The sequence below is a fragment of the Rhopalosiphum padi genome, chromosome 1 (genome assembly GCF_020882245.1).
Source record: "Rhopalosiphum padi isolate XX-2018 chromosome 1, ASM2088224v1, whole genome shotgun sequence".
NCBI classification, from domain to species: domain Eukaryota; kingdom Metazoa; phylum Arthropoda; class Insecta; order Hemiptera; family Aphididae; genus Rhopalosiphum; species Rhopalosiphum padi.
The window spans coordinates 39,198,502-39,224,010 of NC_083597.1; the positions used below are offsets into that span (position 1 = coordinate 39,198,502).

The following is a 25,509-nucleotide window of genomic DNA, read 5'->3' on the forward strand; positions in this document are numbered from 1 at the left end:
CGTTTTTTCTAATCTTTAGAATTATTTACGAAACACCGGCGCTATGTTTCAATCGGCAACGATATCTCCGTCAATATGGTCATACTGTAATAGTCGTAAACTCGTAACGTACTTTTTTTACGTTTTCCGAAAAACGTCGTAATTAATTCGAATACCGATTATCGCTGCAGCCGATTTCTCCGTTTTCCCGGTTTCCCACTATAATAATAATATCCAATCGCTAGTCCTATTCCCCATACGTAAGTTTAATCTTAAATTTATTGGCTATTTACTATTTAGTTAATCAGTTTCTGCGATCAGTTGTTTTGATCCGTTTCTGGGCACTGCGTTCGCTGAATTGATTGCTTAAAAATATGGACGAAATGAATTCGTTTGTGCCTATGACGCCACCGAATCATTTTGTCAAAGAACTGCGAGGAGTGTTGGATCAACAAAACATACTTTCTGCTAAAACCAAACAAAAAGGTAAAAATAAAATAACCCTCAAGCTTCCATTGATTGCATGCTTACAAATTGTTTTGTTGTTATACAATAGTATTGCGAGACTTAGATCAACATATTTGTGATGACAATGAAAAACGCATCGCAAAGTTGAGGATTCGATCTATTCAAGAAATATGCGTCTCGGAAACAAATTATATTCACCAGTTAGACAAATTGATCACAGTAAGTTTGAGACTCATGCTTGTCATTCACTCTTTCACATTGTTATTTAATATTCAATTTTCTGGTTACAGTATTTTAAACGTCCAATGGAAGAACAGAAACTTGCTTCAAGCCAAGTCATCAGTAAATTGTTTGGCAATGTTGAGACAATTCTGAATGTGAATAAAGAACTTTTGGTTCAATTACATCCGGCCAAAGAAAATATCGGACAAGTTTTCTTGAACACTGCTCCTTTTCTTAAACTTTATTCAGTTTACGCATTTAATTACAAGAACGTATTGGATACACTTCAAGTAAAAAAAATATTTCTATTATTGTTTAATCAATTTGAAAATCTAATATATATTATTTTAGGATTTACCAAAATCTCACCCAAAACTTTATCGCTTTATATGTACACAAGAATCAAGGCCAGATGTATCTGCTAAATTGAATTCACTTTTAATAACTCCCATTCAAAGAATACCTCGTTATCTGATGCTTTTACGTGAACTTCAGAATTATACTCCTATTGAACATCAAGGTTATAATGATATTAAAGGTATGTAATTACAACAACAGAAAAATTCATTATATTTTATAAAATTTATAACTGAATATAATATTTTTTGTTTAAAGCTTCTGTAGAACAAATAAGTAAAGTTGCAGACCATATCAATAACTTAGTTCAAGAACAAGAAAACATGTCCAGATTAGTAAGCATTCAACGTAGTCTTTCAGGTTGTGGCAAAGTTAACATTGTACTACCAGGACGTAAATTAATCAAAGAAGGTCCTCTGATGAAAGTATCACCCGAAGGCAGTACATCTATTCCCCGTTACTTAATATTGCTTAGTGACATGATACTATATTGTAAAGAGTGGGTAGACCCAGAAAAGTTGGTTTGTCTCAGAGTATTGCCACTCAATAAGTGTGAAGCCAAGTCTGTCATGTATAAAAGAGGATTGTTTTCAATAAATTGTCAGTCTGTAGAATTTGTATTTTACACAATGGATGCACCTCATGCTACATGTTCATGGGTAGAAATGTTACAGCAGTCTATTGACAAGGTATGCCATTGATAGGCATTATTATAATTAATTATATTTTTGTACAAATGATTTTATTTTAGTGCAAAGCCAACTCTTTGATGCCAGTAAAAAGATGCGGTCCTTTGAAATTAGTCAAAAGAAAAAAGGAAAATAACACAAATAGAAATGATGACAATTGTTATTCAAGTCCAACTAAAAAAATGAAATCATTAAACAGTCTTAAAGTAATATTTTAATCAAATTTTTTTTTTTATAAATTCCTATATGTCTTATTATTAATTAATTTTTTTTATGCAGGATACAACAATTGTTAAATCAAATCAACATATGTCATACATGGCTTCAGCAAGAAATCTTGTTTTCAGTTTTGGATCAACATTGAAAAAATTAGTGGGAAGAAATTCAGTATAGAAAATCAAAAAACAAAATATTTTTTTTTAACTTATAATGTTTTTTGTACTCCATCCATATGAGATCTCAGTTATGTTGTCCATTTTTGTTTAGATGTAGTTTGTAACAATTAACTAATAATGTTTGAATAATATCTTTTGTGGTAATACTTCCTAATGCAGTAACATATGTTACTTAAAAGTAAAAATTGTAATGTTATAATTATTTTTAAATTTGAATATTTTTCACATTTATAAAGTTTGTATGTAAGTAGAACAATTATTTTTAGTATTTAATTTATTTTTATTGGAAATATAACTAGTTATTAGTTAATTTTTAAGTAATTACGTATATTTCATAATAATATTATAAAAATGAAGTCCATAATATAATGTGTTAATGGCCTCTGTTTGTCAATTTTCTGTATGGAGTCTAGTATTACAATATTAAATAACTTACATTCAATAATGAATAAATTGGGGTTCTTTATTTCAGTTATTTTTTAAGCAGTTCATAAATTCTAAAATAACAGTCTCCTTAAGTTCATTTTGCCACCTGTAAACAAAAGTTACAGTTATTAATATTGTTTTTGTAGAATATGTACGAATAATTATTATTGATGGTAGTAATAGAAGGTACATACATGCCATATTTCTTGAAGTGAGATCCAATTATGAATCCATCAGCACCTTTGTACTCATGTACATTGTTAATGGTTATACCAGATCCTACAAGTACTGGAACAGTCACACACTTTTTCACTTCTATATTACAATTACATAATGGTACATTTATTAATATATAAAATAAGCACAATATCAGTGTAAAATTAAGTATATTATTATTATAGTAAAAGTATATTATACCAACTACATCGTGTGGTTTGGCGGGTTCTCCTGTTGCAGTACCAGTTACTATAACTCCATCGGTCAGAAAAAATTCTGCTGCTTTAGCAGTTTCAATCAGACTTACATCTTGAGTGATAGCATGTGAACTATGAGGAATAAAAAAAAACAATTTTTTTTCTTGACTTAAAGTCTTATATCTTTTACAATTTTCAGATATTTAATGTAATTCACTAAATATAACATTTTGTATTCAAAGAAATTACCTGTGTTTTTTTTTTATATCTGTAAATATACACACATCTTCTGCTCCTATTGATTTGCGATATCTCAATAACTTACCAGCACATGCATCCATGTAACCTTCATCAGCAACATGGCCAAAAACAAAACCTTCAGCCCTAATAAACTGGAAGTCTGTTGCATGCGCAACAGCGATTGCTTCTTCATTGGCTGCAGCCAATATCTAAAGTTGTCATTGACAATTTAGTAAATGCCGTACAACAATAATTTCAATTTCGAACCCACTTGGAGACCACAAGGAACATGTTCAGGTACCACTTGCCTAACTGATGTACAAATTCTAGTCATTGAGGATACAATTTCTGGACCTATTTCTTTGGCAGGCATATAAGGTATGTCATGCATATTTTCAACGACAATACCGTCCTATAATTGATAGTTATTATTATATTGGGTGTTGGAATAAGTATATGTGTTGAATGCTTACTATTCCACATTTCATATATATTTCAGCCTCCTTGCAGGCAGAGTATATTATTTGTTTTATATTTCTACCATATAACGGTGTACCTGAATATCATTATTAATAATTTAAGAGACAGAAATCAATTTTTATCTAATAGGAATAGTAAAATGTATATTATGTAGTTACTCGTTATACTTAGTATACTAATACACTCTTACCTGGTAATGGTTTAACATGAATCATCCCAAAGACATTATTCAATTTGGCCTTGAAAATATTTTGTATGGTGTTCATTATAAAATATATAATTATTTCACATTAATAATGTGTTTTCTATTAAAAATAAACTATTAGATTTTCTTAATTATCATTCCATAATTTTACTATTATGGACGCATAAGTTGTTGGATAATCACTATTCCCCAAATGTTTTATTGTTTGAAGTATACTTATCACAAAGATAAGTCATATTTGACAGTTGTTCCATAACATGAAATCACTTCTTGTCTTTTGACCTTTGTTGAATGGTACAACATAGTATTTTTTAATAAATACTTCCATAAATTGTAATAATCTTAATAAAAAGTAACAATCTATTTGAATTCATAACTTAACTATTAGTTAGTTCATTCAACTTGAATAAATTCAATATTAATTTTTTTATTTAATTTTCTGATGGCAAACTTATTGATGTTGAAGTATTTCTTTTCTCAATTAAATAAGGATCAATAAGATAAACGACAATGATTTTTTTTTGTAAACTATATAATATATATTATATATATTTATTAGAATTAAATTTCATTATAATAAGGAAAATAATAGGATCTAAATATTGATAAACAATCTTTTAAAGAAATTATGATAAATAAATGTTTGTTTTCATAACAATAATTTTATACTTAATTGACTTAATGTATAATATGTGTATGTATATTATAAACTCTTTTTCTTTATTTTTCATTTTAAAATAATATTAAGAAGACAAAGACTAGAGATTGACCAAGGGGATAAAAATGAAAAATGGAAATAATTATTACGGGTTTATCGATAATATATATTATAAATGTATTTATTTTTCTAGATTACCTTAAATTTAAATAGGTTTGTATGATTAACAATAAGTAGATTGCTTTCAATTTGTTTTTAATAATTGTCTAAATATTATTCATTATCCACAGCCTATATGTACACATCAATATTATATACAATAAAGCAATATAGATTCTCACATTTGACAGCATTTTGTCTATTTATAATATTGATATAAGACCATACATAATAATATATGCTATTGAGGTTTTTGAAAATTAACAATACAATTTTAAATAACCATATTTAATTTTTTGATTTACTTTACAATACTTGACATAAAATGTTGACACCAAATTAGATTTATTAACAGATGTATATAAATTCTGATTAATGTGTGAAATGATTTAGTTTGTTTCAAAAGAATCTTAAATTAAGTGTGGGAAAATATTAAATTTAAAATGGAGAAAAGAAAAGAACAAATGAGGTACAAAAAACTGGAAGTATCAAAATATTGATGAATGCACATGAAAAAGAATGTAAAATAAATGTAGATAGCATTGTTCATTCAAGTTGGAAGTCATAATTAAAGCATGAATTGTACTTAATAATAATTCAAAATTATCTGCGCGTATATTTAAAGCGCTTTAAACATTTGAGCCAAACTATATATTTTATTTTTATATCAGTATAATAAATAATAATGTCTAGACTACTTTTAATACTATACAAATATTGAATACTTAGATATTACCTTAACTAATTAAAAAAAAAAAATTAATTAATAAATAAATTGCATTAAGCTTTAAGAAGAAAATATTTATGGACAGGGTTTGGTTGGGAGAATATAGTCACACTATGTAGAAAAAACATTAAGAACAATATTTTATAACACTAAATAAGAACAATATCAGAACGCAATAGAGCGTTTTACAAAATTCTCAAAAAAAAAAAAAATGTTCATGCAAGTTAAACAACAAATTTTAAGTTGTCCTCTCACTAAGTCAGCAACATACATACACAAAGATGAAAATGGTTTAAAAATAGATTAAATGTTAAAATTAATATACAATATAAGTTTATGGTACACTCTAGGATAATGTGATGAGTCTATAAGAGAATCATCTTACATCTTTCTCATTCCCCCCATCTTATACATACAATTCAAACAAAAATAAATAAAGTTTTTAATAATTAATTAAAATGATGGGCATAATAAATATAACCCTCTAATTGTTTAAATGAACTGGTATCCCAACCAACAATTTCAAGGATATTTTTAAGTTGTTTTCCTAATTAGAGATTACTGATTATCATATAAATTTTTAGGTATGCTTAGGGAGACACATCACGCAAGGTTTAAGCACATGTCATCACAAAACGAATATCAATATTTGATAAAAATAAATTTAACTCATCACTGGCCATTTCCTTATAGGACTAGTATGAAAACACTAAACTTTTGTTTCAAATCATAAATACTGAAAGTTCTTAAATATTGAAACAATTTCAGTATCTAAAACTAAGTTCCTCAGGAAAAATAAAATAAAATATCAATAACTTTATTGCAGTTGCAACTATTAAGTAAGTTCATACTTAATATTTATCGACTTATAAAAATTTAACATAATTTTAATAAGATCAAAAATACCAAATTGTAAATTTAGCAATTTTTAATTAATATATTATTTAGTGGAGATAATGAACTTAATTTATAATCATTTATGTTTATTATTGATTATAAATTCTGTTTTTATTATCAATGATATTATGCTTGATTTAAGTTAATGTATTTTCTTGTTTAAAAAAATCAATTATGTATTGAAATAAATATTATGTCCATTCTTCCATAGGGGACAAATTATAATAACTTGCATTGCAATAATGGTAATTAGCTTTAAGCCCAAAATGGATATTTATGAAATACTCCTTTGGTTACATAAGTTATTAATCTAAATTCCAATAATCTAAAATATAACATACAAGAGTAAAGGTGATCCACAGAAATGTCTTAAAACACTATAAAAGAAATAACAAAATACAAGAAGCGCATAATATTGACAGCGTTTTCACATGACACGCTGGGAACTATTTACAATGATATTAAGTAATCTTTAAACCTTTAAGTGATAAATAATAATTAATAATATAAATATACATACATTTTGGCAAGAATTTTTTCTAAATACCAGAGATGATGAGTTGCTTTTAAAATGCCCACAACTATTATGGTATGTAATACTCTGGATGGTCAGAATCTTTTTCAAACCTTTTTGCTTCTTCCTGCATACTTTCTTTAATTTTCAATATTGCCGCAGATTCATTTTGATCGTTGTCCACAGGTCCACCATATCCTCCTAGGTTATAATCGCCCATACCACTACCACTATCATCTCTTGGTGTGCTCGGCCCATCAGGGGGAGATCGTTTTATACCTTCAATACCATCACCATTCATTACAGGGCCCATTGAGTTTGGTCCCATTGGACCTAATGGTCCCGCAGAGTCAGGATTTCCCATTGAAAATTCACCTGGCATACTACCGCCAGGTACAGATTTCATCATTGTATACATGTTTTCACCACCAGAGTTTGAATCTTGAGGACTTGCCATCAATGGTGTACCAGGACCGGGGGGGCCTTGTGGGTAATTCCCAGGTGATGAAGATGTATAACCCATTGGATGATTTGGATTACCTGGTGTCCACTGTGGTCGACCGACTGGACCCATGCCCATACCAGGATGCATTCCAGGGCCAGGACCGGGGCCCATGACATTACCAGGAGGCATACCCCGCATTGGAGGACCATAGCCACCCCGTGATAGATTCATTCTCGGATTCATTACTGGTGGTCCAGGACGCATAATATCCATATTATTCATCATAGGTTGGTTTGGGCTATTGAAATCATTAGGCATATGTGGTGGCATTCTTACACCGGGCCGAGGTCCACCGGGGTACCTAGGGCCCATAAAAGGCTGATTCATCATTTGATTGTGGGGAGCATTGGGTGGTGGATGAGGGCTCGATTGTGATACAGGATGAGTGGGAGACGGTCTCATGTTTGAGTTGTTGAAAAAGCTTGGCGGCATTCCGGGTCCGGGAGGAATTGAATCGTTGGGCGGCATCGGGCCCATCGGTCCTGGGGATGGTCCAGTGTTGTGTCCAATGCCATTGACACCACCGGGGTTGTAATTGGTCGGATTAACGAAACCATAGTCGTGGAATGTTTTGGCTTCGCTGGAATGTTCGCAGTTGTCACGGCGTTCGGGCGCCGCGCAGTATAGATCCCAAAATACGCACCACCAAGAACTGAGGAACCCGGGTGGCTCGCCTAGTGTGATGTTTTTGTCCCAGCGAATCTCGCTGAGGAACGTTTGCGCCGCTTTGGAGGCGCCTGTGTGTAATAGGTATTCGTAAACATAAAGCGCTAACCTTTCTCTGGCCTGTGCGTCCGACGGCACCGACGACCCTTTGCCTTTCGAGTACATGGCGAGCACCGTTCGCCGAACACAAACTCAACGGTCGATACGAAAGTCCGCCAAACCTATGTCAGACTGATCTTGGATCGCATTAAATACATAATTTTAGCATCAATAAAAACGTAAACACTACAAAACAACAAAACCATGATGGATTCTACTTGATTTGATAACACTGTGCGAACCCCGAAAGAGTCATGGAGGAAACCGCGTCGACAAAGACGTTGCGATCTACGAACTATAAATTGCGCGCCGCATCACCAACCATCCTGTCTACCCCACCAATCCGATAGGCGATAACCCACGGGAACCTATCGTGCCGCAGTAATGGTAACGAAAAAAGAATAAAAAGTAAAAACCATTGGCCAATGGCGGTACCTCGTTTTTTGTTATTGCAATAATGCGATATTGTAATTTGTTGTTAGTATAATATTGAATATTTTATATTTTTATTATACCTTTTACCTGTAAGAATTAAGTATATAATATTAAATATCTTATTATATTATTATGTAAGTGTTACAATAATGAGATAATTATTAACTACAAATATACTCTATTTTATCGATTACCGTGTGGCGTGTGCGTTTTTGACTTTTGATATTTTGCACACGTTTTGTGTCGTTTTTTGATTCGTTCGTTTCAAATTGTTCATGTCGAAACTGACGCGTGACTACGTTTCTGCATTCGTCATGACTAGTGTTTTGATGGTTTTTACCTATGTGAATTATTAAAAATATAATTATTGTATTTCGTATTGTTCCTATTGTGTATTTCCATTACCAGAGAACACCGCTGAGAATGGATTACTGAATAATAAAATTTATAACGAATTGCGCGTCTTCTTGCAAGTTAAATCGTTATTCAGTGGAGGCCATTATGACACATTCGATCAGTTGAAATCAATTAGAACGACAACGAAAAATCCATATCAACAGCCATCGTTATAGAGGTAAAGCTATTTTCTGAAAATTTTGGTTTTGTTTATTTTTTTTAATAAAAAATGTACTTACAAATCATTTGGTACTCTCGCCATCGACCAGATGCTAACTATTGCTTCGAACAGATTCATGGACTCCCACTACTATGTTGCAACCTTATATTATAGCCTATTAAGCCATAGATGGTTAGGTATAATGTGTGAACATCAATATATAGATGTTTTAAATGTTTATGGTCTTGGTTGATTTGTCGACATAATTATTAAGTATTGAAATTAACAATTTGTTGTATCTTGTACTCAATTTAATATAAAATAAGAGATATTGAGTAAAACACCTACTCCTTTTTAGGTAGTCTTTAAAAATGAAAAATTATGGGAGGCCTTGTATAGTAGTTCTTGAAACTGAGCTTTATATATTAATATAATGTCTTAATTGTTATCAGTGTCATTGTATTAAATATTAAGAATTAAGCATAATGTTAAGTTGTATACAATAAATTTGTTTTGATAAGTTTATCATATAGTATTATTGTACTAGACTCGGAACATTTTTATGATGAAAATTACAAATTTAAGTATCTATATTCTGTTCAACAAAAGAACATTTTTCCATGTGATATCCTACCATCAAAACTGGTTACATTATGGCTGGATATCGCGTGGTTGAGCAGAATTAAAATGTTCTCTCACTACACAAGAGTATAACAATATACCTACTTAATAATACAAAATTATACAATTTATTGTACCTTCATTTCTGTTAAAAAATATCAGAGAATTTAAGTTTTGATAAATTTATAAATATTCAATATATTTCGTTCGGGGAAAAGGTTGAGTCCGTGATTATAATAAATTCTGAATTTTATCTGTTCCCTAAATATTAAACTTATAATAAGAAAAGAATAAAGATACATATTTATTTTATTAAACATGTTATTGAATTAATAATAATAAAAACATAACATTATCTGAAAGCTTAGACGTAAGAAGTCATTTATTAATGACACTAACAAAAAAACTTAAATTTTTGTCACAATCTTACGTAAATTTTAAATACATTTTTGATCATTGATAAATTAGGTAGTTGGGTTCAATGCATATAGTAACTCTATGGTTCAATGACTGTTGATAATTTATATTTTATTATAATGACAAATTAAAATTATCATTTTGTAGGTTATGTTTGTAAATTTGTTAAAAAAACAACAGTAACTATGTATTTAGTTTTCATATTTTAAATGATTTACTTAATTACCTAACAATAAAAATTCAAAATGTGTATCTGTTAATGTTTAGGTACATTCTAATAATGTTTGGCAAGTTCTTAAACACTTTATAATTGTAAATATATTAACTTTAATATTAAATTTGTAAATGCATAATATGTGAAAACATTCAATTTCTATACAACAGAATTTTTGATTAGTGCTATAAAAGAAATAATTTATATTGCATTTATCAAATACTGTTATCAATTACAAATCATGAAATTTTGATAATGTTTCATTAAAGTTTAAATAATAATGTTTAGGAATAAACAACTGTTTAAACAATGCCCCCCATTAAATTGAATATATATATATTATTAAAATTAATAAAAACACATTATCTATATAATAATTATAATTATGTTGTTTAATCCATAATATGTTTAGAACTATGAAAATGCTTTGTGTTATTTTTATTCGTTTTGTTAGTTAATTTATACTTTAAAAACTAATTATAAAGGATTTATTGAGATTTAGCATAATAATCATTTTTGTTTAAAAAAAAATCTATTTTAATCTTGAATCCTTCATTACGTGATTATTGTACTCAAAATATTTGCTGAAAAGTAATAACAGGTGAAATTAGTTAAAGGTATAATTGTTCTAGATATTTAGATATATTTAACCAAACATTTTATATGTACACTTGAGTATTTAAAGTAGGTAGATACTAAATTTATAGTAAATTATTAGATAGATAGAAATTGTGTAACTGTTATTTCTTTTACTATCTAGTTTTTACAATGAACCTAGAATACATAAATTTATAATGTATTTTTTACTTTCAGAAACATGGATAATTCTGAAGCAACTGAGAATTCTATGTGTGAAACATCCCAACAACAGTTATTACCAGTTGAAAATAACTGTCAGCCAGTTGGAGATGCATTATTGAACAATGATTGTATAGAACCTTTAAAAATTGTAGATCAAATTAATAATTCTGAAAACCAAATGCTTGTAGAATCAACTGATGTCAGTTCTCCAAGTTCAAATGTTACTACTGAACTTAGTTCGGTTGTTCCAGCCGATAATTCTATGCCACCTCTTCCACCACTTCCCAAAAACGATAATGGACAATTGCCACAACCACCAGCAGCACCAGCTGATTACAACATGCAAAACTATGCAAACTATAATAGTTATATGTATAATTATAATAATTATTATGGCTATCCTTATCCTCAATATCAATGGGATTACAATAGTCAACAATACTATCAACCATATCAAAATTATTATAATTATAATTTTAATCAAGCAAATCAAACTCAAACATCATCAAAACCTCCTCCACCTCCACCTGATGCTGTGCAATTGCCAGTTGAAGAGAAACCAGTTAATAAAACCAATAATACAGTTGATGACTCTAATAGGTAACTTATATATTTCATAATTGCTCATAAATTTTTAAATATCAAAATAATCTTTTAGCTGATTTTATTACATTTATGTATTTTATGTTTCAGATATTCTCCTACAGCAGAGACTGATGATGATGTAGTATCAGAAAACTTAAAATCTGATATCCTTATTGAACAACCCGCTCAAACCATCAAAGCGGCTCTCATTCAAACTGTACCATCTGAACAAACAGAGGTGCAACAAAACATACCCGAGAACATTGACAATATAATTCGACAGACCGTTGACCCTTCAACTTTATCTTCAATTACACCAGTGCAACAGCGTGTTCCTATGCTAGCCCAGGTACTACCATACAATATTCAGGTTCAACAACCTAGCTATCCAATTAATCCACAAAGTCAAGTGCAGCAATCCACTGAAACTGTTAATGAGGTGAACAATCAACAGCAAAACTCGCCTGCATTGAATGGAAAAGATGACCCTATTGAGAAAGTGTCTAAAGCATCAACAGTGTTGGGTAAATCCCAAGCTAAAAAACGACTGATGGCTTTTTCAATGATGAAACAAAAGTTGCAAGAACAAAATAATTCAATTACTGATAATCAGAGTTCAGACATTGGTGAAGGAAATGATGTAGAATTTGTGCCTGAACTTAATGTATTCCAAACAGTTACAAAAAAAAAAGTTGTTACTAATAAAAAAGGTAAGCAAGTACCAAATTAGATAATTATTAGTTTATATTATTATTATATATATTTTTTGATCCTTATAAAGAACAATTTTTCATCATATTTTTTTTACAAATTCTATAAAAAATGAATTATCGTTATTTTATTATTTATATAGGTTTATTGAGTATTTTTTTGTATTAAAATTCATCTAATCAGATACTATGAATATTAAGCAATAATTCAATAACTTTCAAATTTTAAAGTATCAGATCATTATTTGATAGTATCCCATTTAAAAATTTTAATAAATTTGTTTACTGTAAGATTCTGTTTATTTTATAGTTGCTAAAGTTATCAAGGCTCAACAAACAATTGAACAAATTGAAGAAATGAAGAAAGATGAACTGTTACAAGGAAATAATGCAGCATTATATCAACATCTCCTTAGAAGTGGTGGTAAATATAACATTTAAATGCAGTTATTATAATAATATGTTAAATCATGCATGTGTTAGGGTTTAGTGAAAACTAAAAATATATTTAAAAAAAAAACAATAAAATAATTCATATATTATTAGTTAAATTCTGTATAACATTTTTTTAAAATTATAAATCACTACAAATTCAATTGTTTATTTTTAATTTTAAATACAGAAATATTTTTATTAGTTTTATGACAAATTAAAATATAATCTCTAATGATCACAATTTATCAAATTGAAGGTTAAAATTTATAAATATCTTTTTATTGATGTTTATTTTCAATATAAAGTAATACTATATTATTTTACTTACTTAATATCATCCACGTGACCAGGTGTATTTAATCTCATTTATTATTAGTATATCATTAATACTAATATATTACGTTTTGTATGTATGTATTTTAGTATTAAATTCTAAGCAAAGCAATGGATGTATTGAAATTATTTATTATTATTGTGTCTTTAACACTTTTATTAGAAATAATCCTTAGTATAGGCGTTTCTAAAGTATGTATGTACCTACACCCCATGCGATTTCAGATGGGGCTCACCTCAGTATCATCACGTATATACATAGCCATTAGAGTCGTTTAGACCAACATTCCCAAACTTTTATGACCTGGGTATCCTTGAGAAATAGTTTTTGTTTTGTGTAACCCCCTTTTTAAAATAATACAAAATAATAGTTTCTAATAATATAAATAATCCAAGTATAATATTAAACAATTTTCTCAATAATCATATATATCTGGTTGAATACACTTTGGTAAATGCTGGTTTAGACAATAGAATAATATTTATCAAACATGCAATTGTACTAGTTGTAGCCAATATTGTGTTTCACAGTCTCCAATATCTTATAAGATTAAAATCATGACGAATTTGAGAATAACAAAACTGTTAAACAAATAGAGCTTAGACCCTAAACCCCCTGTGTATGTGGCAGGTATAGATAATTATGATAGTTATCAGTAGCAAATTTGACTTAGTTTGTATTTAAGTGATACAAAATAGAAATTTTTCAGTATTTTTAAGATAATTGTTTGATAGTTGTGGTTATACAAAAAGTTAGATCAGCTTTGGTCAGAATTGTTTTTTTTTGAATGGTACATCATTAAATTAAAGTGATTCAATTAATGATGTTCATCATCTCAAAATTTTTTTTTATTAATATATATGTCATAGAGTAGAAAACTACTTTGATCTTCAACTATAAGTTTTGTTTCTGATAAAAAATTTGAATCCAGTTAGTACTTTTGAGAATTTAAAATTAAAAATGCTCAATATTTTTCAAAATAATTGTGAAAATGGGAATTTTTACTTAAAATTGATTTTCTTATTTTGTTATCTAAAAGCAAATAACTTACTTGAAATTTTCACCAAATGTTAATATAAGCATTTTCTATACATGCAACAAAATACAAAATTTGATAATGATTTTTTACATAAAAATACAACTTCTTATATAATTTCAATTATTTTTAATAGTATGCAGTTACTATTCAGTTCATTAATTATCTTGATTTTAATAAGTTAAAATTAGATAGATCAGTGCCATAATCTATTAAAAAATTAACTTAAATAGTAAATGACTCACTGGAGCTCTCTACTTTTCTGTGATTTTTACCATCAATTTCTTTATATTATATGTTTTTATTTTTCTATGTTAACATTTATCATAACTGCTTTTTGTTCTTTGCTATAGACTGCTAGTATTCAGTTTAAAAAAAAGTAATTTTGAACTTCAAACTTGACATGGTTCTTGGGTATTTAATAAGTGCCTATTTCATATAAAGATTTTTAATTAATACATATTCAATGTGTTTTTACTGTTTTGTTTTATAATATTTTATTACTTTTATTATGAATAAATCACACTTTTACAACTCACAGTATGGTGTTGTGTTTTGGTTTTAATTAAATAATTTAATATTATGAAAAAAAAAAAAAAAACGAATGCTAATTTTTGTTGATATTTTTAGAATTTAGCTCATAAATGTGTTTTTATCACAAATTAAATGTAATTGTTTTTATGACATTAACTTATGTATGTGTTTTTAAGTTAAAGTTTATCATGTTAAAAATGTTTGGAAAGAAATGTTATTTTGTGGTTATGACTTCCCATAATATTTTATTCACTATTTATTTGTATACAATGTATAAGTCTACTTTAATAGAAGCTTTACTGAAGTAACTAAAAAATTGAGTTTTAATTGAATTTATTTTAATTTTAGGCAACGAAGCTCCTATCCTTCAGAAACTTGGTATAGAATCATTAGCAGAAAAATATTCAGCTAAGATAAGAGAACAGGATAAACGTTCAAGTAGACACCATCACAGGCGTCGAGATGAATCCAGAAGAGGCCACAAATATCGTCGTCGTTCTCATTCGAAATCCAGGTTATTATTTGCCCAATTTTTATTCCTCAGCACAAAGACTGTACTAAATCCAATAATAAATATTTAGCGCAAAAGTTATCCACAGAAAACAAAGTCCCGGGTCGTCAGCATTGCTGCAATATTATTCTATAAACTTTAGTGAAGGAAGCGCTGAGCACTTTTTGTACCTATTTGATATTTACATTATCATTTAAATAGAGGTATATCAATTACCCGAAATTATTACTGCTTAAAATTCATGTCTCCGTGACATTATTTTTCTTTTAGGACTAGGTCAAGATCAACAGAGAAGCCAAAGATGCGAGCACTAGAAGTTAAGAGTTGGAAAGATTTTGTTAAAGGTGGATTTCACTTTGACAGATTTAGAAGATTCAAAATGGATGAAACTGAAGAAATAAAAGAAAAAGAGCGCAAGTCCAGAAAAAAGAAAAGGCACGGAGACTCAAGATCTGATAGCAAAAACCATAAAAATGAATCTAACATGTAAATTATTATTAATATTAAATTATATAAATTAAATTAATTTACAAACCTGAAAAACCAAAACATTTAGTAACTTCATACTGCTCTATAAGCATACTACTGATTTTAGTTAACTTTAAGAAAGTGAAATCATACCTAATAATCAATTCGATTTCTACTCATATCATTCAACAATTCCTCAAATACACGAAGTTACTGATAAAGTATTAATGTATTTAAAAAAATAATAACACTGCTCAGGTGTATTTCTCGATATCACCTAAAAATTTAATCATGTCTGATATGATAGGTTATTGTTTAAATTAAAATTGTTTCTACCTGCTCTATGTTACCTTATTCTAAAATTAATTTTGAAGACCAATTCTTTCATTGTTAAACATAATAACTCTTACTCTTTCTACTACAAAGTCAATACTAGAGTACTCCAAAGAAGTGATTTATCACCTCTATGGTGTCACATTTGATTCACCCTGAACAATTCATACAACTCTAACAACTTATGCTGATAATACAGTCATTCTAGCTGCCCACAATATTCAATACCATTTAAACCAGATCTCAAATTGAACAAACAAATGGGAAAAATTAAGATAAACAAAAATAAATCAGTTCAAGTAGATTTCACAATCAATAAGACTGTCTTCAATTATCTTTCAATAACATATCCTTACAAATTAAAAATATAACCAAGTTTCTAGGAGTCCTTTTGGATAATAGACTAAATTTGGCCCAACATGCAAAAAAAGAAAAGAAAAGAGTAACATTCACCTACACTTTCTCCGCCATTATCTTCTTCAATAAGTGAAAAATAAAATTTTAATATATGAGACAATTATAACTCATATGTGGTCATATGGTATTCAAATCTGGGGTCAAACCAAACACTTCAACATAAGACCAATAATGCTCTACATAACTATCTACAAATCCTAACAGTTAATGAAGTAGCATATCGCCATTACAAAAAAATTCATTCCAAACTACTCAAACCAAAACTCACTAATCTTTCATATGTCATCAATTACCATTCTCAACAACCAACAAAGAAGACTTAAGAATATTGCCAAAAGAAGTCCTAAAATTAAAAAATTAAAAAAAAAACTGTTCCCATCCAATCCATATTAATTAAGAGATCAGATACTGTAGACAGTTTCTGAATGGTTCCCTCTAGTCATTCAAGCAAAATTCATATTATACTTTCATACAGTTTACTTATGTCATATTTAGTATAGATTGTAAATTAAACTTTTTTTTAAAAAAAATCCATGTAAATTCATTTAATTTTTTATTATTTTTTTTTTTAAACTATGATCAGTGGTATGTTTAATCTCCTCATTGTATTATAACTAACACTAGATTACAGATATTTACCACATCCAAAGTTATAATTAGGTACCTACTATTTATTCTAATTTTTATGTTATCTTTATTAAAGACTATCCGAGACAGAAAAAGGAACTGGAGATCAGAAATTACGCCACAACATATTAGATCGCAAAAAAGAAATTCTCAAGGGTCTTGAAGTCAACACACATGAAGGAGATTTTACAAAAGATTTTCCCAGTTATATTATTCGATGCACTAAAAATAAACCAGTAATTAAGTTTAGTGAAAATCCAGCAAATGCCACATACCATCTCCAGAATAGACAGCAAATGTTTGCCACACTTCTACCAGAAATTGAAGCAATTGTTCTCAAATTCTTATCTTCAATGAAACCAAAAAAGTAATTATATATTTAAGATTAAAAATACTATAATTGTGGGCCTAAAAAGTAAATTATATTGATATTAATTTAAAAATGAATAATGCAATATTATACTTCGGTCCACAAAATAACAACTAGATTTTACACCTCTAGAATGACATGCGCTTTGTCTTAATATTTCTCATACTTTTACACTGATTTTTCCACTCAAGTACCATCTGGTTGAGTGTATTCAATTACTATAATCAAGTATGTACACATCAGCCATAAGCATATGCCACTGAATCTTATTTTATTACCAATTGATTTGGTCAATATTATATTTGTCTTCTGGTAGTCTTAGTGTTACATAGTAAATATTTTGCTGTATAATTGTGGATTTTAAACTGTAGTTGATAAATTGTAATGCTCTGTAAATTTTAATTTATTTACATTTTTTTCAGGCTCAAAGAAAATTATACTGACAATAACTTTAGTAACGTTGACGAAAAACTATTAGTTATGATGAAGGATAAAAATATTTATCCATTCAAAGGTTGGTGGCCCAAAACAAATTTTATTGTTACACAAGTCAAAGAAGATCCAAATGTTGAAATAGATGAAAATGTATTGATGAATGAAATCACTACTAGTAAACGAACTAAAAAATCTAGATTTAATGATGATACATCTCTTGTTGATTTAAGACCTACTGTTCCATCCAAATGGGACAGTGATTATGATGGTAGTCCAGCTGCTGAGAATAAAGTTTCATATGTTGGAGTTACTCAAAATGTAGAAATGAATACTAATGATAATGTCTGCATAATCAAAAAAGAAGAAAACAGTCCTTTGGATATAAGTCATCAGGAAGAAGCAATGGACACTGCATCAGATGTTGGTGAAGACGAATCAAAGATTGAAGTTAATATTTGTCCAGTTCTACCGATTCAGATTCAAGAACCACAAGGACACGCTAAATTGAATACAGAATATGAAGAGTTTTTGAAAATTGTAAAAGCTGAAAAGGAAGAAAGTGCCAATTCCATTATTACTACAACTAATAATGTAACTATTCAAAAAGATAATGAAAACAATCTATCTACAAAGTCTGTATCAATGAATGATGATTCTATGCAAGACGAGTCTGAAGAGTATATGTCCACAAAATCTTCAGATGAATCTATTTCATTACACAATGCTGCCGAGGAGTCTGATTCAAATGATGGATCATTTGTTGAAGAGTTATCTTCTGCTATTGATTTAAAGATTAGAAAAAAGAAAAAATCATCTAGTAAAAAGTCTAAGACGTTTAAGAGTAAAGAAAGTAAGAAGAAAAGGCATAAATCAAGTTCCAGTGAAAGTTCACAAGACTCAGAATCAGAAAGTGATAGTAGTTCAGATGATAGCGATTCTGAATCAACTGATTCTAGCTCTACATTTGAAAAAAAGAAGAAAAACAAATCGAAAAATAAGAAAAAAAAGAAAACCAAAACAAATTACAAAAAGAAACATAGAAGTGACAAGAATAAGACCAAAAGTCCCGAAGACGAAAAAGAAGATGCTAATAGTAGTATTCTTAACTTAATCGAAAAAGCATTAAATGTTGAAATTAAAAAGAGGCCTTCAGATAGTAAAGAACTTAAACAAAAGAAGAAAAAAAAGAAACACGAAAAAAAAGAAAATAAATCAAGTGAAGAAGAGAATGATGATAAATTTGAAAAAGTTAAGGATTGTTTAAAAGAAACAATTACAAAATTGGTTAAAACTGATAAAGTGAATAAAAGTCAGTCTCTTTCATGTGATGACACTGTCATTGAAGTATTAAAATATTTAAATGATAAAGAAAAAAAGAACAAAAAATCAAAGAAAAGTTCAAAAAGAAAGCACGATTCAGATATATCTGATGATGAGAAAACACTTAAAAAATCTAGGTTAGCTGATAGTTGTTCAAAACCTAAAGTTAACGATAAGAAAAAGAAGAGTAAAAAGAAGAAATCTATAGAAAGAAAATCTGTCGATTCAGATGAACACCTGACAAAAAAGAAGTCTAAGAAAAAACCCAAGACCACTGATACTTCAGAGACTGAAGATCTAGAGGAATTAAACGAAAATAAAAGTAAAAATGATTCAGTTCAGTTTTTTGAATTGCGACCCAATGAGTGGAACATTAATAAAAAAAGTTCCATGAGGGGAGTCATCCATCACTCGGAAATAAATAATAAAAATAAAGTACCGCTTGTACATGATACAAGTAGATACGATAAAAATAATAAAAAAAACAAATCTGATTCCATTAATTTGATAGATAATTGTCATTCTACAAACAGAAGTACAAATAAAAGTGAAATACCTAAGTCGCCTAATGTATTTAAAGACCATGTTGAGGAAAAAGAAAAAAGAAAAACACAATTGCAAAAGACTAATGAAGATGTCAAAAGTGATAAAATCGACAATGTTTCAAAAAATATAGCAGTAGAAAATGTTTTAATTAATTTTAAAAATTCAGACTTTAAATCTAATGAAGAAAATGATGAAATGTCGAAGACATTTGTTGATAAATGTCATAATGATTTATTTAAACTTAAAAATGAGTTACAAAAAACTGTGTTTGAGAAAAATGATAATAGTGAACAACATGATAAAGATAAAAATAAAGATCTTAAGAGTATTTTTAAACCACAGACCCAAAACACACCACTTGATCTATATAATAAATCTCCTATTACTTGTATTGTCAACAAACCTGTTACAGAACCCATATCATATAGGGACAAAGTAAAAATGAATTTAAAGAAACTTTCCACTTGCCAAAATATGCCGTTTGTTTTTGGATTTTCTTCACCAATCAACCTAATTAAATCAAACAATTTTAAATTGGATAAAACTAAAGATTTTAAAGTATTTAATGAAGAAGATAAATCTAAAGATGATGATCCAAAAATAGACAATCCAACAGTTAATGAAACCAAACTTTTAAATTCCGATGAACCAAAAGTAATTCTTCAAACACAAATGAAAGAACCACATGTAACTATTACTGAAAAAGAATCACCTAAATTCAATGTTGAATCTGATAAAAAAGCTGTAGATCATAGTTATGATTGGGATGACTCTGAAGAATCCGATACTGACCAATCACTTACTACAAGCACGGATACGTCAGAGCATTCAAGTGATGATAGAGAAAGTGAACAAATTAATTCAAATTCATTGGTAAACGATTCGCCAACTATAAGTAATAAAAATAAGACATTCTCAAATGATAGCAAATTTAAAGAATTTGAGGAACTTGTATCTAATGTGTTTGAAAAAAATAATTTAGATTCAAGAAGGGAAGAACAAGGATTTCCTTTAGAAGTTGACAATGTCCTTATAGAGAAAGAAATAACCTCTTTGTCAAATTTGGCTGATTTCTCTGAACAACATTTAGATAGTGATACTGAAGGTTTGCGAAGTGATGTATTAGTTAAAATGGAAAAAAAAGATTCGGTTAGCGATGATCTACTAGAAGTTTCTAAATCTAACAATGAACTAATTACTCAATGGACGTCAGATTGGATAAATTTGGATAAGTCGGTTACTGAAGTTAATCATTCAAGCAATTCCAAATCTGGGGATGAAGAATTACAATTAAAAAAGAAATCTCGTTGGGACAAACAACCCATGGATAATAATATTAGCAGATCACAAAATCTTAATAATGGACTGAAAGAGTTTAATGATGAAACTGAAGCAAAAATCTTGACTGATGAACTAAAATGTATTAGTTCTTCATCCAACAATGAAGAAATAAAATGTATAAGTTCTTCATCCAACAATGAAGAAATAAAATGTATTAGTTCTTCATCCAACAATGAAGAAATAAAATGTATAAGTTCTTCATCCAACAATGAAGAAATAAAATGTATTAGTTCTTCATCCAATAATGAAGAAATAAAATGTATTAGTTCTTCATCCAACAATGAAGATGACCTTTATAATGAACAAAACCTGGCATGTGAAATAATGTCAATAAATTGCACAAATGATATTCATGAAATTAGTCCTTATGTATATGATGATTATGCTCAAACTTATGAACAATATACTGGTTTACCTATGTATTCTGAAATGAAAACTATTGAACATGATTTATTAAGTCCGATTGACTATAGTGTGTATGAAAACTATAATCCAAATTATAATTACCATTCTGAAGATTATAACATGTGGAAATCTATAGATACAGAAACATCTGATCATGGAGTGATTAAAGCCATTCCAACAACCGATGAAACAGTTTTACAAGTAAGATCATAAATTATTTAATTTATCAGTAATTATTTATGAATGATGTGTATTTACCATTTTATTTATTATTTAGTATGACAATGCTTTTGAAATGTTGCCCGTTAACAAAGTTTCTGTTGATCAAGTTCAATTCTCTAAAGAGGAGGTAACAAACGAAAACGTTGATATTATTATTACAGATATTCAGGACAATCAGGTAAATAGACAGTAATTAGACAGTGTATGGTAGTTTTCATGATTGCACATTTTCATAAAAAGACTCATTCAGTTCTCACTCTTTAATTCGTCAATACCACCATACACTTTTACAATCACACCAGTATTTAATACTACACTCATAGATATGTATTGTATTAATAACACATGCATTTATTTAAAACCAGACACCAGTTAATCATTTTATCATAATCTCAAAATACATTTTTTTGGATAATTTGTAGATTATATTACTATACGTTTATTTAGATAAGATACATTTATGGTACTTATTTAAAAAAATTAAATTTCTACCATCAATTAACTAAAAATATTTTTAAACTTTTTAAATTATTATAGGTATTAAATAATAAAGTAACTGATTCAATATCCGAGTACTCTTGGATCTAAATTATTTTAGTATATATAAATAGTACTTAATATTATTTAATATAATGAATGTTAGTATTTCTGTTCGAGATTAATAGACTCAAAAATTATGGGATTGATTTATATACTCTAAAGTGATCCCGATTATAAAATAAGTGCACTTTGAATAAGGTTTTTGGAGTTAATTTATAAAAATATTTCATTTACTTAATTGTCATTAACAATACTAAATCAAAATATTGTATTTAGGATGAAATTGTCAAAAATGAAAAATCGGATAGTGCAAGTCGTGATGAATTATTTGTCAAATTGTATCATCAGCATTTTCAACATTACAATCAAAATCCAATTAAATACTCGCTGAGCGATCCTGTTATAATTAACACAGAAGAAGTCAAACTAAATATCCCAGATAGTTTGATATCTCAAGAAAAGTCTGAAACTGATCAAAATTCTGATAATATAATGTCCATACCTTTACAAACTCGAGCTTATGTATGTATACTCGAAGATGATAATACCAATCTTTATCTTACCAGTGACAACTACATGGCATATTGTGCTGTTGAGGATAGATGTATGGTACACATATCTGTAAATCCATGTAGCCGCGATGGAATAGGGAATGATGTCAGGCATTGTTTCAATATAAGCTTAAGTGGATCAATAAATGAATATTGGCTGCATGCAGATTTAATTCCATTCAACGTTCCATCTGATGCTGAATCAGGTGTGTTCAGTGATGACGAGATTGACTCTTTGGAATCAGATTCTGGCCACGAAGAAGACTTAAACAATGACAATGAAAATGATGATGATCTAATAGAAAGTGAATGGGAACTAGTTGACAATTTTCATGACGATGTCAATAGCTGGCTAGATGAACCATATATACTTAAAAAATATAATATTGAAAATGATGTTAGTCACATCAATGAAGATCATTGTGTGACTAGTTCCTCAGAATCTGACACAGATGGAAGTGAGTTATCAGATTCCTATGTTGAAATGTTTAATGATAAACAAAATATTAATGAAAATAATAAGTCACTTGAAACTAATGATGATAAACACAAATACCAAAATGTAATCAACAAAGTGATGCCTATAGATGTTTCTGAAAATACTGAAAATTCAGATTTAATAGTAGAAACTGAATCATCTGAACAATTACGTATGGACATTGAAGTTAAAGAAGAAATTAATACATTGGAGGTGATTAATGAGAATAATCTAACTTCAAAAATAAATACAGAAAACAATTGTAATGTCTCCATAAAGTTAGAAGATAAAGAAAACCATGGAAATGAATCAGGTAATAACAAACATTTGGAATAAAGTGGTAATAATAATAAAAGTAAACTTTATGTCTACATTTTCTCAATTGATACAATTATGTTTCTGATCTTTTATATAATATACTTTAGCTTTATATTAATAGTAACTTTTTAATACATTTATTTATGTTTTATAGGTGTATTCACAAAAGAAAAAATTACTGTTGACGACCTTTCAATGATGGATACTATTATTAATCAAAAGGTATAATTAAATTAATATTAAATAATAATCTTAAATTACTTTTTACGTACAGTTGTTAAAAAAAATGTTGTAATACCCATCTTAAAAATTTAATTTTTTTATAAAAAAACTTGTATGTAGATAATTTATTGAATTATATTTGGTTTTAGTTTTGACTAATAATTTGACTGTTGTACATTATTCAGATATTAATTCAGAAATTAAAAATTCGCGCAAAAGAAAAGATTCGTGAGAAACTGCCTGATACAATAATGGTTCGCTATAGCGACAACATGGAAACCATTAAACATCCATTTTTAGGACTGTTTCAGCCACCAACTAACAGTATCCTATCTAAACCAAAGTAAGTTCACACATATTTAAATGTATGAATATTATAGTGCATTTCACATAGAATGCGACTCAATTAGAGGGTGTCAGGTGACAGTACTCAAATCAATGGATTGTAGATTTATAATAGAAAATCCTCCTGTAAATATTATAATAATTCTAAATTTTCCACTTTATTTACGCACTATTATTAGTAACTTTAATGAAAAACTGCTTCCTGGCATGCTATGAGTCGCATTTGATGTGAAAAGCACTTTGAATTATTATTATTTTTTTTTTTTTACAATAATAGTATTTATAAATTACTTTCAATCACAATTAAATAAAAATATATCTGTATGCTTTATATTTTTAATTTATATGAACATATTACCATATCCAAATTATTTATATAAATTTTTTTTTTTAAATATTAATATGTTATTCTTAATTTATTTGTTATTACTGTACTTATGTAATGTTTTGCCTTATGGTATTTAAGTTAAATATAATAAAATTATTTACAAAAACTTTAATTTTTAATTATTGTGTTTAGGTCTATTGAGCCACTATACACTTCTAACATGTCTAAACGTGTGACTTTTGCTGATGGAATCCGTCCTGGTGACAATTTGGCAGCATCTCCAACACACGACGATTTCGGTCGTCCATTATCACCTCCTCCTCTTAAAGCATTAATGCGGGAAACATTAAAATTCAAACGTAACATGTATCCATTTAAAAAATCAAAAGTACACACTAAATTGAAAATGGAAAAAAAGAAAGTGGCCAAAGTAACACCTTCAATTAAGGCAACCAATTCATCAACTATTGAATATTATATCAGCCGTCATCGTCTTGCTGACTTACCTATTGAAGAAACGCCCAATAGTTTCTCAAGATCTGATTTTTCATCAAATAATGATAATGATGGAACCGAAAAGATGAATACTCCACCTAGACCCACAAGAGAAGTCACTCCAGTGCCATTTGATACCGAGTGTTGGAATGATGATGATGTAATTAAAAACAACAGATAATAATTAAAGATTAAATGAGCTTTATATATGCGTGACTTAAAACAAATATATTAGAATATCATTTTATGCCTTTAGTTCACTGTTATATAAATATATATACATTTATAATACATATATATTATGTCTATAAATTATATATACACCATATACATACGTATTTAATAATTTTACGAATCTATTATATTATTTTATCTGGATCAAAATATGTATTTTAATATTATTTATTTTTATTACCTATCCCAATTTTATTATTTTGTGTAAAATTAATGTTTATTATAT

At 28.3% G+C, this 25,509-nt stretch overlaps 4 protein-coding genes across 5 annotated transcripts; 2 read left to right on the top strand and 2 right to left on the bottom strand.

Moving 5' to 3' along the window:
• The first annotated feature begins 171 nt into the window (after window positions 1-171).
• On the top strand, window positions 172-2,431 carry LOC132927197 (FYVE, RhoGEF and PH domain-containing protein 4-like). Its single transcript, XM_060991686.1, has 7 exons — window positions 172-465; window positions 536-666; window positions 738-959; window positions 1,021-1,207; window positions 1,285-1,715; window positions 1,778-1,921; window positions 1,995-2,431. The coding sequence occupies exons 1-7, from the start codon at window positions 354-356 to the stop codon at window positions 2,106-2,108; spliced, it is 1,341 nt and encodes a 446-aa protein (XP_060847669.1). The 5' UTR covers window positions 172-353; the 3' UTR covers window positions 2,109-2,431.
• Window positions 2,432-2,552: 121 nt separating this feature from the next.
• LOC132927226 (uncharacterized protein F13E9.13, mitochondrial) lies at window positions 2,553-4,248 on the bottom strand. Its single transcript, XM_060991719.1, has 7 exons — window positions 3,860-4,248; window positions 3,663-3,745; window positions 3,461-3,601; window positions 3,199-3,398; window positions 2,954-3,081; window positions 2,731-2,851; window positions 2,553-2,642 (listed from the first exon to the last, which is right to left on the bottom strand). The coding sequence occupies exons 1-7, from the start codon at window positions 3,933-3,935 to the stop codon at window positions 2,579-2,581; spliced, it is 813 nt and encodes a 270-aa protein (XP_060847702.1). The 5' UTR covers window positions 3,936-4,248; the 3' UTR covers window positions 2,553-2,578.
• Window positions 4,249-4,697: 449 nt separating this feature from the next.
• Window positions 4,698-8,335, bottom strand: LOC132927215 (single-stranded DNA-binding protein 3-like). Its single transcript, XM_060991708.1, has one exon. The coding sequence runs from the start codon at window positions 8,163-8,165 to the stop codon at window positions 6,900-6,902; it is 1,266 nt and encodes a 421-aa protein (XP_060847691.1). The 5' UTR covers window positions 8,166-8,335; the 3' UTR covers window positions 4,698-6,899.
• A 219-nt stretch (window positions 8,336-8,554) lies between these two features.
• LOC132927159 (protein PFC0760c-like) lies at window positions 8,555-25,433 on the top strand. 2 transcript variants are annotated; one of them, XM_060991630.1, is made up of 13 exons: window positions 8,555-9,108; window positions 11,156-11,743; window positions 11,837-12,438; window positions 12,749-12,862; window positions 15,126-15,291; window positions 15,559-15,774; window positions 17,210-17,500; window positions 17,926-21,751; window positions 21,828-21,950; window positions 22,589-23,654; window positions 23,814-23,881; window positions 24,067-24,224; window positions 24,747-25,433. In XM_060991630.1, exons 2-13 carry the CDS (start codon window positions 11,160-11,162, stop codon window positions 25,228-25,230), a joined length of 7,698 nt encoding a protein of 2,565 aa, XP_060847613.1. In that variant the 5' UTR covers window positions 8,555-9,108; window positions 11,156-11,159; the 3' UTR covers window positions 25,231-25,433. The 2 variants fall into 2 exon arrangements, with proteins under 2 accessions (XP_060847613.1, XP_060847622.1); XM_060991639.1 differs by lacking the exons at window positions 8,555-9,108; window positions 11,156-11,743; window positions 11,837-12,438; window positions 12,749-12,862; window positions 15,126-15,291 and adding an exon at window positions 15,359-15,491.
• The last annotated feature ends 76 nt before the right edge of the window (window positions 25,434-25,509 follow it).